Source organism: Primulina tabacum, chromosome 11, assembly GCF_025594145.1.
Source record: "Primulina tabacum isolate GXHZ01 chromosome 11, ASM2559414v2, whole genome shotgun sequence".
Taxonomy (NCBI): domain Eukaryota; kingdom Viridiplantae; phylum Streptophyta; class Magnoliopsida; order Lamiales; family Gesneriaceae; genus Primulina; species Primulina tabacum.
In genome coordinates this window covers 34,954,574-34,970,826 of record NC_134560.1, presented here as the reverse complement: position 1 = coordinate 34,970,826, position 16,253 = coordinate 34,954,574, and the positions used below count along the sequence as shown (strand labels likewise).

The 16,253-nt window shown below is 31.5% G+C and overlaps 1 protein-coding gene and 1 long non-coding RNA gene across 4 annotated transcripts in view; both read right to left on the bottom strand.

Annotated features, from left to right (window-relative positions):
* LOC142517863 (uncharacterized) overlaps positions 1-16,253 on the bottom strand; it is a 43,754-nt gene that overhangs the window by 9,602 nt on the left and 17,899 nt on the right. The gene's annotated exons all lie outside the window — the stretch shown is intronic.
* LOC142517862 (protein N-terminal asparagine amidohydrolase) lies at positions 1,459-6,155 on the bottom strand. Of its 3 annotated transcripts, none has more exons than XM_075620351.1 (9): positions 6,068-6,155; positions 5,449-5,634; positions 4,194-4,258; positions 4,016-4,115; positions 3,880-3,918; positions 3,613-3,798; positions 2,847-3,025; positions 2,220-2,339; positions 1,459-1,688 (listed from the first exon to the last, which is right to left on the bottom strand). In XM_075620351.1, the coding sequence occupies exons 1-9, from the start codon at positions 6,107-6,109 to the stop codon at positions 1,565-1,567; spliced, it is 1,041 nt and encodes a 346-aa protein (XP_075476466.1). In that variant the 5' UTR covers positions 6,110-6,155; the 3' UTR covers positions 1,459-1,564. The 3 variants fall into 3 exon arrangements, with proteins under 3 accessions (XP_075476466.1, XP_075476467.1, XP_075476468.1); XM_075620352.1 differs by having other exon boundaries at positions 5,449-5,639; positions 6,069-6,155; XM_075620353.1 differs by lacking the exon at positions 6,068-6,155 and adding an exon at positions 5,754-6,040.

Here is a 16,253-nt window from a genome sequence, read left to right as displayed (position 1 = left end):
TGTTTTTAGTTTTCAACTCTTGCCTGGGTTCTAATGTGTGTGCACAGAGAGAGAGAGAGAGATAAAAAAAAAAAGCAGCTAATTTGCGGATAGACCATAGATTATTCTATTACCATCAATGATTCTGGGCAAGTGCATGTTTATTTAATATTTTCTCTCAAATTAACTATCTTGAATTCCTGCATTTCTATTTTTTTTATCAATTATTAATTTTAACACGTGTAGTGTATAAGACTTGAAACATTACGTTGCAAAAGATTTCGTTTGGTTATTTTGGTGCCCCCAAAAAATATTATAGTTCGTAGAATCATATAGCACAACTATAATACGCTTATCTCAATTACCTTGGGATGTATTTAGATTGAGATATTTGATATTAATTATTTAGGCTTAATTTTTAGACTAATTTTAAAATGTTTTTATAAGAGAAAAAAATTTAAAATACGTATCTGAATAAAATTTTGTAAAACGTTTTTTTTATTAAAAATGTTATTCTTTTTAGAGACCTGAAAGATTTTTTTATGTTTTTAGGAATGAATATAATGATAAACTTTTTCTGTAAATTTTTTTTATAAAATATTTATAAAAACACATATTTATTCTTTAAACAATTTTATAAAACTTTTGTAAAAAAAATTTAATAAAAACATTTTATTTGTCCAAATAGAACCTGAAAATTCATGATCTCAAATGCGTATGAATATTGTTCAGATGAATTTATCTTAGTTAAATTTCAAATCCACATTTTATCGACTTTGTTAAACGTAACAGTAATATATTTAAGTAAAAACTTGTGTGAGACGGTATCACGGATCGTATTTGTGAGACAGATCTCTTATTTGGGTCATCCATGAAAAATTATTATTTTTAATGCTAAAATTATTACTTTTTACTGTGAATATCGGTAGGATTGACCCGTCTCACATATTAAAATCCGTGAGACGGTCTCACATGAGACCCACTACCACCTAAGACGAGTGTCAAATCCTGTCATCCAAATCAAATCTATTAATCTAAACACAACTTTAATTATAATAAAGAGAGGTGACTGGCGATATGAAGAGAAGTTAGAGGATGAATTATTACAACTGATTAAGTTATTATGGATTAGTCCCACCAACAATGTTCACTACGTTTATCATCCCACCGAATGAGAGATTTTCTACAATTTTGAAAAATGCAAAACAGACGAAACGAGTGAGAACGTAGTTATGCAAACAACCAGACCGAAGGAAAGGGAAAAAAAACTATGAAAATTTCGAATCTCAACCCCAATAATTACCCATTTTATATCAATTGTAATTCTACAATAAAATTAGGAAATAGAGAGCCAAGAAATCACGAAGACTGGGGCTTTTTTTTCTTTTTCTTCTTCTTTTTTCTTTTTTTAATCTTGATTCATTTGGAACTTCCGAATATATAGCGAGTTCATAATCACAACGAAAGTAACATATAGGATGCGGACAACGAGCCATATATATTTGAACTATGCATCAAACGCCACAAAATTTCATGCTTCAACAGAGTTGGAATAGATGTATGTTCCATACTGTTAAGCGACTTCCTATGATTTCTTCACAGTTTTAACTTTTACCCAGCTACCATCTGCATTCCTCTGAAAAACTCGAGCCTGCTTTGAAGGAAAAGCTTCTCTCCAATCTGGGTGTCGGATCAAGTAGTCCCACTTTCTGGAGAAAAAGAAGGAGTGTAGCATTAACATACCATACATCATAAGCATAGATATTGACAGGAACAAATTTTTTATCATGGGGCAGGTACTATTCTATTTACGCCGAGTTGGCTAGGATGGTGTCCCATGTTACTTTTGATGACTTTGCACTATCCAGGTCTTTTGCTGCGAAAAGAACCTGTCTAGGGAAGTGTGTTTTCATTGACATGAAGGTACACAAGATTATACTGAGCTAGCATTTGAGTGCATTGTCGTGACATTAAAGGCTATAACCGGTAATGATGATGCAAGGTGTCACGTGTCGATGGTTGGTTTTGTCACAAACAGGTTGCAACACAGATATAACAATCACCTATGATTATTCCAACTGTGGATCAAATCCGACATCTTAACGCTTATACCAATTTTAGGATCACATACTTGTAACAGTGTCACCACACTATATACTATAGATAACACTACCGGCGGAGTTAGTGTGCACACAAATCAACATATATGGATGCATAAATATGTGTAAATCAGTGGTTACCTTTTAATATCATCCACAAAATCAGGACCCTCAGCCGAAGGTGAAGATGAACATGTAAGTAGTATTTCTGTATCTGAAAGATATTGCCTTGTTAATGCAGCCCGTGTTTGCCAAATTGTCCTTCAAAAAAAGAAATACAACCTTAAAAATTAATCTTCAATAGAAGTTGAGGCTAGGTAAGTGGTGCAGCGGAAGGGGTGTTTCAAACGGAACGATAAAACTCAACTTAATTGACAGAAAATAATATGAAACTGAAAATATTATAATGCTGAATGTAAGTTTTGGATACACATATGATGCTTAAATAGACTATCAATTCTAGTCCTAAACCAAGAAGGATACCAAGAGTCCTATTAAAACTAAGAATCCTATTATAACTGAAATACTAATGCTAATGCCAATGCAATGCCACTAAAATATCATAATGTAATTAAAATACTAAGAGTTCTCATCTAAGTAGAATACTGATAAAATCTAATCCTAATAAAATATTAATCTTGTCCAGCATCCGGTTTACAAGTGTCAGTACAATAGAGAGGCCAACCTTTTCCTGCTTTTTACAACCAAATTGATTTGATATAGTTTTCATCCAATAGAAATAAAACAGTCCGAGATCAAAGTCTTTACCAAGCACATGGAGCGATGACGAAACAATCGGTTTCAGTGTCGTAAGTCTCCAATAATCTGCCTGTCCAATTAGGATCCTCAAACCAGGCAGTCACTCGTATACTACGAATAATTTCATCAGGGCATCTCGATGTTCTATCAAAGCTGGCAGGGACTATTTTTCCCGAGTTGGTTTCCACCTGCAGCAAGAAGAATGAATGAAATAAGCTGTAACTGCAAAACTATTTTACGGAACTCCAAGGACAACATATTATCCATGGCTATGAAAATAGATGATCCTTTGTGCCACAACGAGCATACAGATGGGAGTTCCAATGAACCTTGTAGGCTTGAGATCCTTTTGTGTTAGCTTCAATGATATTTGATCTGCATTCAAAATTTTTTAGGGAAAATCTGCTTTGAAATTTTGTATAACTGAATTCAAGCAAATATTAATTTGTTCAGTTGCTCACATGATGCTCAAAAGCTTAATTATATTTATTTATCGATGTATTAAATATGTAAAAAATATTAATTGATCTCCCAACGAGGCGCTTCTGCTATATTTAAATTGAAATGAAGCTCGAACATCACGATCAAACTATAACTAATTCGGAAGTCGAGTCCGAGACATAACATTTTAGAGCTTTGATCTACTCACGAAAATGCAAATTTGACCTCACGTATCAAAATATGAGAGGTGTTTACTTGGTACAACACATTTGCACTCCATTGAACCTTAGACCAACTTTTAATGCGGGGAAAGATTTTTAAAAGCTGAAGATACCACAAATCCTTGGAAAATGGGGTATGCAATTCCTTCAGAATCCCATCTCGTATTATGATCAAGAACATGGAGGGTTCGAATATCAAACTTCTCATTCCTATTGCTCAAGCTTTCAATTATCTTGGTACATAAAGGATAGGAATATCCTTCCAACTTGGTGCGACTTTTTGTAGAATGATCAGAATACTGCACAAAAGTTGAAAAAAATAAACTAAAAATCCTTCTCTGAGAAGCAATAAGCAAATTAATACTGGGGATGCTCCATACTTGAGACGAGATATCATCAAAGCCACCAACAAGATGCACCTGCACGGAACGTGATGATGCATAAGTTAAACCTAGGGAAGGACCTAGATTTCAAATGAGTTATAACAACAATTATAAGCAAAGCTAAATTTCATACATCCAGGAGAGAATCAGAATCACGATCAGAAAGTAAAGATAACATCTGACAGAGGCCAATATCAACAACATCGGGAAAATCCATATGAGCAACAGATATCCTGCAATAAAGTCATAAGATATATGAAACCATGCCACTGGAGCTCAAAAGTTTCAAGTATACAGCATATTGAACTTACATTCCTTTTTCTCGATTCCGTATTACGACCCCTACACAAGTTGTGGCCCCATCAGTACCTATTAGCTTGGGATAAAGAAATATTGCAAGCACATTTTAGATTTATCAAAGTGAGAAAATTGTACTAAAACAAATTATGGTGAAAACTGTAATATGACGAGCATTTTAAAGAAAAACTCAAACATTAGAGGCATGTGAAATATTGAGCGGTGCTAAAAGATGGGAATTGAAATTATTGGCAAATGCTCTTAAACAGATTTATTAATCTATATAATAACAAAACATTTATGCTGTGAATACAAAATTGTAACTGATATAGAACCAATTTTTTGTTCACTACTTACTATTCTCAGCACAATGGAATTCACAAAGTGCAGAAGAAAAGATACGAAGGAGATTGAGCATAGTAATTAATCAAATTCATTTTTTTAAACAATCCACTGCCACTCCAGGAAAAGGAATAAGTCAGACAGGACATATGGATGCTGATACTAGCTATTGATCACCTGATAAATCAAAATGGACAGGTGAAGGGAATATGAATTGTCCAATTTCTTTGGAAACACTGAACAGATAAACTTTCACCAAAAAAAAAGTACTATTAATAGAATTCAATTTTAGGGGATTGAGCCACAGGGTTTTAGGTAGTGGAAGGTGGCAAAAGTTAAACCTCCTAAATAATGGTTTATAACCACAACATCATGAAGTTCGAAAAATCTTGGAAAATTTGAGCATCACACTGCCACCACAAAGATGTGATACATTCGGATTTCAATCTGCAAGACACATATCTGCCTGACATTTGGCTGGTAAAGTACATTATTACGGGATTAGATATATTGGGTAGAAAATACATTGGGCTTAGAAAATGCCGAATACACTAGAAATAGGGATGGAGGAGGAAAAAGAAAGAGGGCGGAGAGTTGGTAAGAGGGCACAAATTCACGTTGTTCAGTCAGTTTACTAGCTTGAGCTAGTGTAGGAAGGAGTGTCTTTCTTCTTGCAAAAGGAATCAATCCTTGGCTGAGAATCTCTCTCATATTAGCTTTCTAATTGAATCAATGCTTCTTTCATCTTAATTTTGTTAATCCCTGTTTTTTTTATTCGTTTGAGATTATTTAGTATCTAAAAAATGTCCTGCATAAAGATAAAAGATAATTTTGGACTGATTGTGCACTGCCAGATATTTCAACATTATATGTCAAATCTTAAAGGAAAACATATTTGAGAAGCCAAGTAGAGAGATAAAAACATACATCCACCAGCGCAGGGTCAACAGTTGCAAATTCCCTTTGGAAAAGGTAGACCCATTTACAATTTCTTGAAACTTCGGAACTACGATTTTCATCAACTGAGATCTTCCTCTCAGGCATAGATTTAAAGCTTTTTGAGGCAGACACCAAAGCTGGATGCTTCATCAAAGCAATCAAATCATCCATACCCTGTCAAGCGTTGAAATTAAATCCAGAAGGAACAAACCAGCTCATATCTTGGTTACACTATTTAGTGACGATCTGAGCCAGCTTTTAGTAGTTAATTTCATCTACACTTCTTGTCTCACCTTGTACTATGAACTGACAATGGATTCTAGGAGAACAGAAAAATCACTCCCATCCCTTGATCAAGCACACACCACATCTTGCCTCATTTTTTGTTAATCATGCCCATCAAAAAGTTTGACTAGGGTAATTTTGCTAGGTATCTCTCAAAAATTATAAAATAAACAATCCCCACCCAAAAAAACAAAAGAAAACGAACCCAAGCACTAACATTTGAGTTCTCAATTAAGTAAACACGTTTATATTCAAGAACCCATCAACAATTTCGTAGCTTGACCATTACTCAATATCTGAAGATTGAAATGTCAAAGAATACCTGAGAGTCAGGAGCATATGGAACCCCGCCTACATAAATCATGGCTTTTAGGAAGTGTTCGGATTTGGGCTTCAGCTGAATTCGACAACTACTAAATAATTATATATTAAATTACATGAAAATCCTCGGTTCATGTTTCAATTTGTGATTTACTCTTTATAGAATAAAATTTTAGTTTGAACCATCTAATTTTGACAAAGATATCAAAAATATTTTTATTTTATAATTGAGCTAGAAATGATATCAGAGTCGATGTAAAATTATTTTAAACATACAATGTTATTATTACTGTATAATTAAATGTTTGAGGAGAAGATTTCTTCAAAAATTTATAGATCCGAACATATGTTCAAGATTAAATATTTACAGGACTTATTCCAATACTTTGAAAAATATACAAAAGTCCAGAGGAACATATCAGAGTCCTAAAGTAAACTTACGATTCTAAGTAATAGATTCTTATAAATAGTCTCAGATTCCTCTAAATTATGCCGAGATTTTAGAGGGATCCAAAAGAAGGTACCGAACTATAACAATCAATTATACTATGTACTACATAAAATTAAGGAAATCCTTGAAAAACAAGAAGAAATTCTTGAAACATTAGGACACATTAGCTAATAAAAAAATGAACATAAATGATTTTATATTTAAAACTAAAATACATAATGAATATGCATAGGGTTTGATTTGAGGAACTTTATTCTGATAAGTTGTATGGACCATATGAACTTTGTTGTCACCAGAGCTTAAGTCCAAATAATTTATTTTAGCAGTTTAGTTTATTCTTAAGAGAAGAAATAAGCAAATTTTTATCGCTTAGTATTACGTGACAAATGAGAAATTTATGAGAAGTTGCAATTGTTACCATAAAATAGTCCATCTACATGCCTTCACCATTATGAATTTTGGATAGAGAGACCGATAGTTTTTCTACCTGTTAATTTTTTATTTCATAGTTTTCAATAATTATAATTCAAAGTTTTAATTATTATTGAATGGTGTTTAATATGAAATTTCATTTATTAATAAATTGATTTTGAATATTATCATACAGATAATAATTATCTATAATATACAGAATGTAAAATTTAAAAAAAGATTTTTTTTTATTTTTCATATACTCGAATTATATTTTCTAAACATTATCTATAATTTTTTTTATTTTTAATTCTTTGCCGTGAAATGAAAATTATAAATGACATATTAAAAATTATTTTCTTTGTTAGATCCCTTGATTTTGCTGATAACAAACAATAATTCATTGTATTAGAATAAGCTACAATGTTTCGTGTATTCGCAGATACTCGAGCAACATGCTATCGGATTCAAGAGTTAGGTAAATGGTTGCAGGATACTTAGCCTGTCCTACCGGTAAAGCTACTCAACCGCTCCATTGATTATTCACACTACTACGAGATAAACTTGTCACTCGAACGGACCACTCACATAAATATTAAAGTAATTCGTAGTTGGACAGAGTTCATAATATTTGTGCAAGTCAACAAATCAGTCGATAGCTTAAAATAAAAATATCGTATAGATCATATAAACTCTCATCTAACAATTATTCTATCTGTCTGCAATCTGAAAATTTTTGTATAAAGTTGACTTTAAAGGCGCAAAAGTAGGAAAGACATCAAAGAGAACTTAATGAAAGCTCCAACACATGACAATGATGTGTCCATATTGTCTGTCTATAGTACAAAGAGTCGTTGGACGAAAACAAAGATTCCAGTACTAAACATAGAGAATGCAAGCCAAGATTCAAAAGATACAAGAAAAAGAAGAAACACACTTGAAGCAAAAATTCAAATATCTTGCATACTCAAAGACTTCTGAGCACACTTCTCATATATATCCTACAATGCTCAACAGCTCTCTCTTCAAGATATTATTAGATCTACAAGGATCATTCAGAGTTTAAGACAAATACTCGACCGTCGTTTTCTACTAGAGACAGCTTGAGAAGTTGCAAATACTTTGAATATTAGGATTCATTCTTTTGTTACCTTTGTGGTTTTTTTGGTTGTTTTACTGAGGATCTCAACCATTGTAAGAAATACTAGGAGTTTCAATTTAGGCCGTTGATAAGACTTGAGGTTGAAATGGTTTGTTATAAAGGTACCTGTAAAACCAAAGTCTTCTAGCCAGGGGCATAGCTTCACTAGGGGCTAGGGTGGGCTTTAGCCCAGCCTAGTCTCGGGATTAATATGTATATATAGTTATGTATTTTAGGAATTTTAGTCACTGAGCAAAATTTTTATACATGGATTTATATGAGTTTTAAATAATCTAGCATTTGAGCTTATTCGATATCTATGTAGTTATCTTAATTTATATATTTACTCATTCTAATTTTACATTATATATATATTTACATAAATATATTGAATAAACTAAAAAAATATAAATACTAAATAATAATAAAATTAAGTGATAATTATTAATTAGAGTATATAATTGTATAACTAAATTATTTGAATGAATAATGTCATATGTACATTCAATTTTTTTACTTACTTTACCATGGATTCATTATTATAAATGATATTTATCATGTATCTTGATATATTAAAATCTTAAGATGATTTTTAAAATTTATCTAGTTCATATTATACAAAATACAACAAAAAAAATTTAAAAATATATTAAATAATATTTACATTTTCAATGTCCAGCCCACCCTATTTTAAAATCTTGGCTACGCCCCCGCTTCTAGCGAATTCATTCATAAGTGAAACAAGATGAGACATAGAAGGATTTTCGCCTTCGAACTTCCATATATTATGTGTCATTTAATCTATCGCATTTACTTATATATTTGAGTATATAAAAATAATAGGAACGATCTGACTGTTTTCTACACTATATGTGATCCGACTGTTACCTTAGAGTTGAGAAAAATAGGTTTTTATAGCAAACACTATCAAGACCGGTCATATTAAATTCAGTGATTTAGAGAAAATTTTAAAAGAGTTTATTCACCACCTCCCTTTAAACTCTAACTCTATCTTAACAAGTGAGATCAGAGAGGTTTTCTTTTCTCTACTACACACACACACACAATCAATTGTCATCTATTACAAGATTCCAATGTTCTCAAAGGAAAATTATGGTTACTAGAAAATTTGTATGCAAACACACTTAGCCGCTCAAGATGATAATTGAAAAATTTGTATGCAGGCATACTTAGCCGCTCGGGATGATGAAATATGGTATGCCATCATTGATGGTCCAATAAAGATTCTGAAGGAAAATATGGTCGTTATTGTCCCTGAAGGTTCTCCACAGATGGTGGATAAAGAACCGGTACCACATTTGTGGAGCATATCTTCAGCCACCAGTACCTCTCATCCTCCTCTCAATCTTGCTATTAATATTTCGCCTATATTCGAAACAACGAAGCTGTTGTGAAATATGAATTGTGTTTTATATTTAGTGTTTTTTTTTTTTTGCAGCTTTTAATTTATATCACTGAGTTGTGGGATATCATCGAAACATTGCAGCTCACCAGATTTCAGTTTGATTGATTTCGAATTTCAGTTTCCAACTTGATATAGCAGCTTTACACTTGAGTAAAATATATTAGAAACACAATAAAAAGTTTGTCATCATCAAAATCAAGATTGACCGTGTTTTCTACTCAACAATATCCCATTTTTGATGATCACAAGCAATGATTTCATCTAACATATTTCTCATCCTTTTTATGTGAATAAAAAAATCATATTTTCAAAACAATTCAAGCACAAGCTTTATATCCCCCCTTAAAATTATAATTAGTTCCCCTTATATTTCTAAAAAATCAGAAATGATAAAATTAGAGGGACGACTAACCAAATTTCTCCATAGTCTATTTTATGTGATAACACACATGATTTGACTTAAATGAATAAACTTCTTTTCCTCGAGCATGACCATGCTATAAATTTTACACCACTGTAATCCTCTACAATTATAGTTTGCAATGCAAAAGCAGTTTTTCTTTCAAAAATTTATTCCATTTTTCCCACGATTGTTGCAAGCTGCTCGAAAATTCAACTTGACATATATGTTAGAAAAATATGAAATTTCGAATTTCGAATTTCAAAATAATTTTAAAATAGTTCTTTCAAGAACAGCTATCTCTGATACAAATTGATAGAATTGTTTGGGAGATAATCATTGAACTACAATAACTCGGTTTTTGAAATATTGTACAAACAAAAATTAAATCGACTTTGATTTTCAAAACAAGCGGAAGAATTTCAAAATAATTCATCACAAAAATCGATTTAACATTTTGAAAAGTATTTAAAATATATGTAAGTTGAATGTATAAAGATATTTTTGTTTGAAGTATTTTATCAAATACTTGATATGCAATATTGGGTTGAAGAACATATAAAATACTTCGACAATGTATCTTAAAAAAAGTAGCAATAATGAAATTTAATAAATAAATAGAAACGAATTTGTTTATGAATGTTCGGAGATTAACAACTCCTATGTCACCCCTTCTTCCACCTAGGAAGGACTCACTAGAAGACTTTGATTTATACAACTCCTCGTATAAATATTCAACTTACGACTTATCCATTGTCTAATTGAAATTCCTAACACACTCGATTGTAAAACGCAACCTCACAACCCGCATAATGTTTAACGTATCTTATGCCAATAATACAAACACAGTCTTTAATGTTTTTGTGTGAAAACTTACACAAATAAACTTCGAAGCTTAACTCTCATGTATATGTGTGAGTGATTGTGTGCGAGGATTTTTACAGTGTACGTATATATCAAATGTATCTTCACACTTGGATTTGCTATCATTTTAGCTAATTTCTTCATGTAAACGGCCTATACTTTGAATCATCTTCCAAATATTGTATTTAATCTTCAATATGTTGTATGTATAGTCTCCAATAGTGATATATACATTAGATACGAGAATATGACCGTTTGGAAATGTTGTGTATGGATTCTGACATTGTAATGATCAAATTCGCATTTCTTACCATTTTCATGGAAATTGTACTCATTTCTCTTAGCTTTCAATGGAATTAGGAATAACTTAATTCCAAGTTCGTATGATAAAGATTAGGCTCTTAACAATCAGGAATTTGTTCTTCATTCTTTGCAGAACCAATAAATTTATCGTGGATTATCAGCTTTTTCTGCTCCGATTCAGAATTTTCTTTTTGAATATGATTTTTAGATCCTTATCTTAGCTTTGTAATACTTATTGAATAGTTTCATTTTGAACAACTGAGCTGAAAGATATGACCAAAATACCATAACTGCTCCATTCAAACTGATTGTTGTTTCCGTTATCATCAGCTCAATCTTGTGACTAATATTTCGCCAAGATAACTTTTGAACCAACTGAGCTGTTGTGAAATATGACTTGTGTAAAATTGAGTTTTTTTTATTCCTTCATTTTGGCGGCTTGTCTTTTGTATCATCGACTTATGAGATATCATCTAAACATTGAAGCTCGCCAGATTTTCAGTTTGGTTGATTTCGAGTTACGGTTTCAACTTGAGATATCAACTTTACACTTAAATAAATATATTATAAACACAATAAAAAAATTTATCATCATCAAAATCAAGATTGCTTATGTTTCTCAACCCAACAATGTTTTTACAAGAAAAAAGAGTATTCCACATTTTTTGCATTAAATTGTTGAATAAGCATCGATAACAAGTCGGAGGTGTCACAAAAATATATATTTTGGGATATTTAATTTTTAAGATTAATTCCCATTTATATATAAAAATACTTAAAAAAATTACTATTATGTTCATGTCATATATAATATTTGTGTATTATATTACATATGTTACGTGTGTGTCTCAGCTACTAATATTATATTATCATAAGGGCTTTAAAGTAACTACTTGTGGTGTAACATTATCCATTTTTCAAAATCTTATAAATTATTAAAAGTATTTTTATTTATATCTATACTTCTAAATTTTTAGATGGCTACATAACTCTTAAAAAATACTATTAAAATTTATTAATTTGAAAAAAAAATTTATCATGTTTAAATAATTATTCCAACTGCACAACCCCCCAACACATGCAAAATGGTACTGATATATATGTCTGTGCAAAAACCTTTTATAGTGATCAATTTTGTCATTTTAATGGACAGACAAAAATATGCCTGCTTTTTTTCCATAAAAAATGTTATAAGAATCTAATTTAGTAAATCATAAAAATAATTAAATAATTTGTAGATCATAACTAATGAAGTAAAAATAAAAATAAAAATATTAATTAATTAAGTGAGAAATCTAAACATGCGAATTTTTAGGTGCATGACTTACTTGTGTATATATAAAATTAAAGATGCACATTTTTTTGTTGAGAAAAGATTCTCAATCTTTATCCGTCAAATTTTTTTTATTTTTCTAATTTTAAAAAAACTTTAATGTTATTAAAAAATGAAACAACGATCTTCAAGTCTATTTCAAAGAGATGGCCGATGATTTTTCTGGTAAAAAATGTTATTTAATTTCAAATTCTAGATAGATCAAATCTCTAAAATTTTGTATTCTAAAATCTCATTGTATTAATATCTTTTAGTATCAAATAATATCTAATTAAATAATAAGATTCTCAATATATTAAAGATATTATTACTATTGTTTCGGATGTTACCACAATAATTCAAATAATTAATTATCTCATGATCTTTATTCATATTATTGTCTTTAATTTATGGCATGATTATCTATATTTCTATATTATTATTTTATATTATTAAATGTGAAACTTTTAAAATAACTATCTTCGAGTAGGGATGGCAATTTCCTCCGAACCCGATGGAGGATCCGATACCCGACCCGAGTAGAAGAGGGTATGAAGGGATTTTTAGACCCGATTAAATAATTGTGTAATCGGGTATGGGGATTTTTGGGTTCGGGTATGGAGGCGGGTTTGATATAATCCTGACCCACACCCGACCCGAATACCCGTTTAAATTAATATATATATATATATATATATATATATATATATATATATATTTATATGAAAGCCTGAAAAAATTTAAATTGGCCAGTTTTGGCCCAGTTGAAGGTTAAGTCCCAACAGGTGTCATGGGCCTGCTCTTTCCACCGCAGCACATATGAGGACAATACTACGTGGGCTGGGCTCCTCTCTCCACCTTAACACACAGCTAAAGGTTACGGTGACGGCTGGCTTCCTTCTTCGACTCTTCTCTTCGTTTTCCTTGTCTTCCTTCGTTCTGGAGCCTTGGTTTTCGGCCTCCGACCCTTGCACCGAGAAAGTCCACCCAAAAAGGTTTGCTTGGTGTGTTGTCTTCATCCTCCATCGTGCAGGTTTGCTTGGTGTGTTGTCTTCATCCTCCATACCGATACTCTTTTTTAAAATATAATCAATGCTGTACTCAAATTCCTATACTCAGTAGAACTCAATGCTGTACTCAAATTAGAGGGTAAATAGATTAATGAGAAATGGGTTTGTGCGAGGCTAAAATGTGGATGTCGTTACTATGAAGTTGGATCAATTTCTCCAATTTGATCGAATTGACCAACATGAGATATGTTTTTATCAAATAACAAAACAATACTATTTGACAGGTAGATTGTTGATTACATTTACCAAGGCTCTCACTTTCACTTTCGTTGTGGTGACTGTTAGTGACAACACATTTACGTGAACATTTACGTGAACATTTCAAAAATTTGTCCAAGAAGAACTGTTAGTGATATAAGGCAGAAATTGCTGATTAAAGAGCAAAACAAGGGGGAATTTGCTATTAAAGGCTTTCAATTTGATCAAGAAACATCAAGGTCAATTCTTGCTGAAATGATAATTTTACATGAGTATCCATTGGCAATAGTGGAGCATCATGGATTTCATAAACTTTTAGCAAGTCTTCAGCCTTTGTTCAAGGTTCAAAGTCGCAATACCATCAAGAAGGATATACTAAAATGTATGATTATGAAAAGACAAAAGTATTGAGTTTATTGGAATCTAATAAAGGCAAAATTGCTTTAACCACCGACATGTGGACTGCATCTAATCAGAGGAAAGGATTTTTGGCTTTGACTGCCCATTTCATAGATGATAATTGGACTTTGCAAGGTCGTATTTTGAGGTATATATTCTATTTTTCACTCAAATATGTAACATTTTTCACACTTTTTATGATTTCAGTCAAATAGATACTTACATATATACATTATTTTAATTGAATTATGTAGGTTTGCTTATGTTCGTTCTCCACATACCTCAGAAGTCCTTGCTAATGTGATAGTTAAGTCTATGATGGATTGGAATATTGATAGGAAAATACCCACCATTACTGTTGATAATTGTTCCACTAATGATTCTCTTATGAACTATGTGATGCATAAGCTTGATCGTTCTACACTTATGCTGCAAGGGTCTTTACTTCATATGCGTTGTGCTGCTCATATTTTGAATTTAGTTGTCCAAGATGGTTTGGATATCATTGCACCTAGTGTTGAGAAAATTCGTGAAAGTGTCACATATTGGAGAGCATCTCCTAAAAGAGAGCAAAAGTTTGATGATGTGGCACGGATTGTAGTACGCAATATGAATGCTAAAAAATTGGTGTTGGATTGTAAAACTCGTTGGAACTCAACATATGTGATGCTCATGATTGCTATATCTTTTAAAGATGTGTTTGCTCGTCTGAGATTTCGTGATCCATCATATAAATGTTTCCCAACAGATGATGAGTGGTTGTTAGCAGAAGAGGTTTCTAAGATGTTGCAAGTGTTTTATTCTGTTACTGAAGTATTTTCTGGAAGAAAATATCCCATAACTAATATCATTTTTCCTAAGGTTTGTGAAATTAAAGCTTCATTGCTCAAGTGGACCACATCTCCTAACAAGGTAATTTCTTCCATGATTGAAAGGATGCTTTCCAAATATGAGAAGTATTGGTGTGATATTCATGGGGTGATGGGAATAGCTACTATTTTAGATCCAAGATATAAGACAAAGTTGGTTGAGTATTGTTTCAAAAGAACACATGGAGAGATTGGTTTTAAAGAACCTGTTAGAAAGATTAAAAAGATGTGTTATGATTTGCTTGACAATTATACAAATAATAATGGTTATGGCAGTGTTGAACAAAGATCAACGGAGACTAGATTGAATACAAGTATTGATGATTTTTTGGATAGTTTCGATAAAGAAGTAGCACTTGAGTGTGATGTTTACATTGATATGAAGACTGAGCTAGATCATTATTTGGAAGACAAAGTGTTGCCGGAAATGTTGATTTTGACATATTGGAGTGGTGGAAGACTAATGGAATCAAATATCTCACTTTGATGAGGATGGCACGAGGTCTGCTTGCCATTCCAATATCAACGGTGGCTTCAGAATCATCATTTAGTACTGGTGGCAGATTGGTGAGTTCCCATAGAAGCAGGCTTCATCCAAAAACCATAGAAGCGTTGATGTGCACTCAAAGTTGGTTATTGAATGAGAAACAAGGTAATATAAATTGTATTTTTAGTTTTTATTGTTTTTGAACAAAAATATTATTAATTTACAATATCCACTAATGATTTTTTTCTTTGAATTTTGTAGCTACAAGTTCACAAGAAACGGAAGCATATTACTCTTCAGTTGAATATGATGAGGACACTATTGATGTTGATGTTGTAAGTTTTTAATACAATATAATTTTGTTAAATTTGACATTGAAAATAAACTGTTGGGTCAATTATTTATGTTGTTCTTCATCATTTTGCAGGACACTACAATGTCAAGTGATGAAGACATGTACGATTAGTTCGGAGATAAACCGATTTAGTTTGATTTTGGGTTGATAATGCTTACATATGATTAAACTAGGGGTAGCCCGTAGATGATTAATCAATTGAATTATGAATTTTTGGATATGATGTAAATTCTACTATATTTTTGTTGAATTGCGTACTTTTGTTCAACTAATATAAACTATTTTTAATATTTCGTTATTTTTTCTATAAAGTTTATTTTGTTCATTAATAATTTTTCTTATTGTTCATTTAAATAATTTTTTAAATATTCATAACTTCGTTGAAACAATTTAAATTTGAAAAAATTCAATTGTATATGATAATTGGGTATTTGGGTAGGGTATGAGTATTCGATAATCCGATGGGTATGGAGATGGGGATAAAATTCAATACCCGATGGG

Bases quoted from the DNA above. Each gene is read 5' to 3' on its own strand.
- LOC142517862 (XM_075620351.1), bottom strand. From the start codon at position 6,109: ATGATTTATGTAGGCGGGGTTCCATATGCTCCTGACTCTCAG. The intron at 3,919-4,015 runs GTATGAAATTTA...CGTTCCGTGCAG, and splicing joins ATTCTGATTCTCTCCTGGAT to GTGCATCTTGTTGGTGGCTT. The intron at 3,026-3,612 runs GTATCTTCAGCT...TTCTTGCTGCAG, and splicing joins CCATTTTCCAAGGATTTGTG to GTGGAAACCAACTCGGGAAA.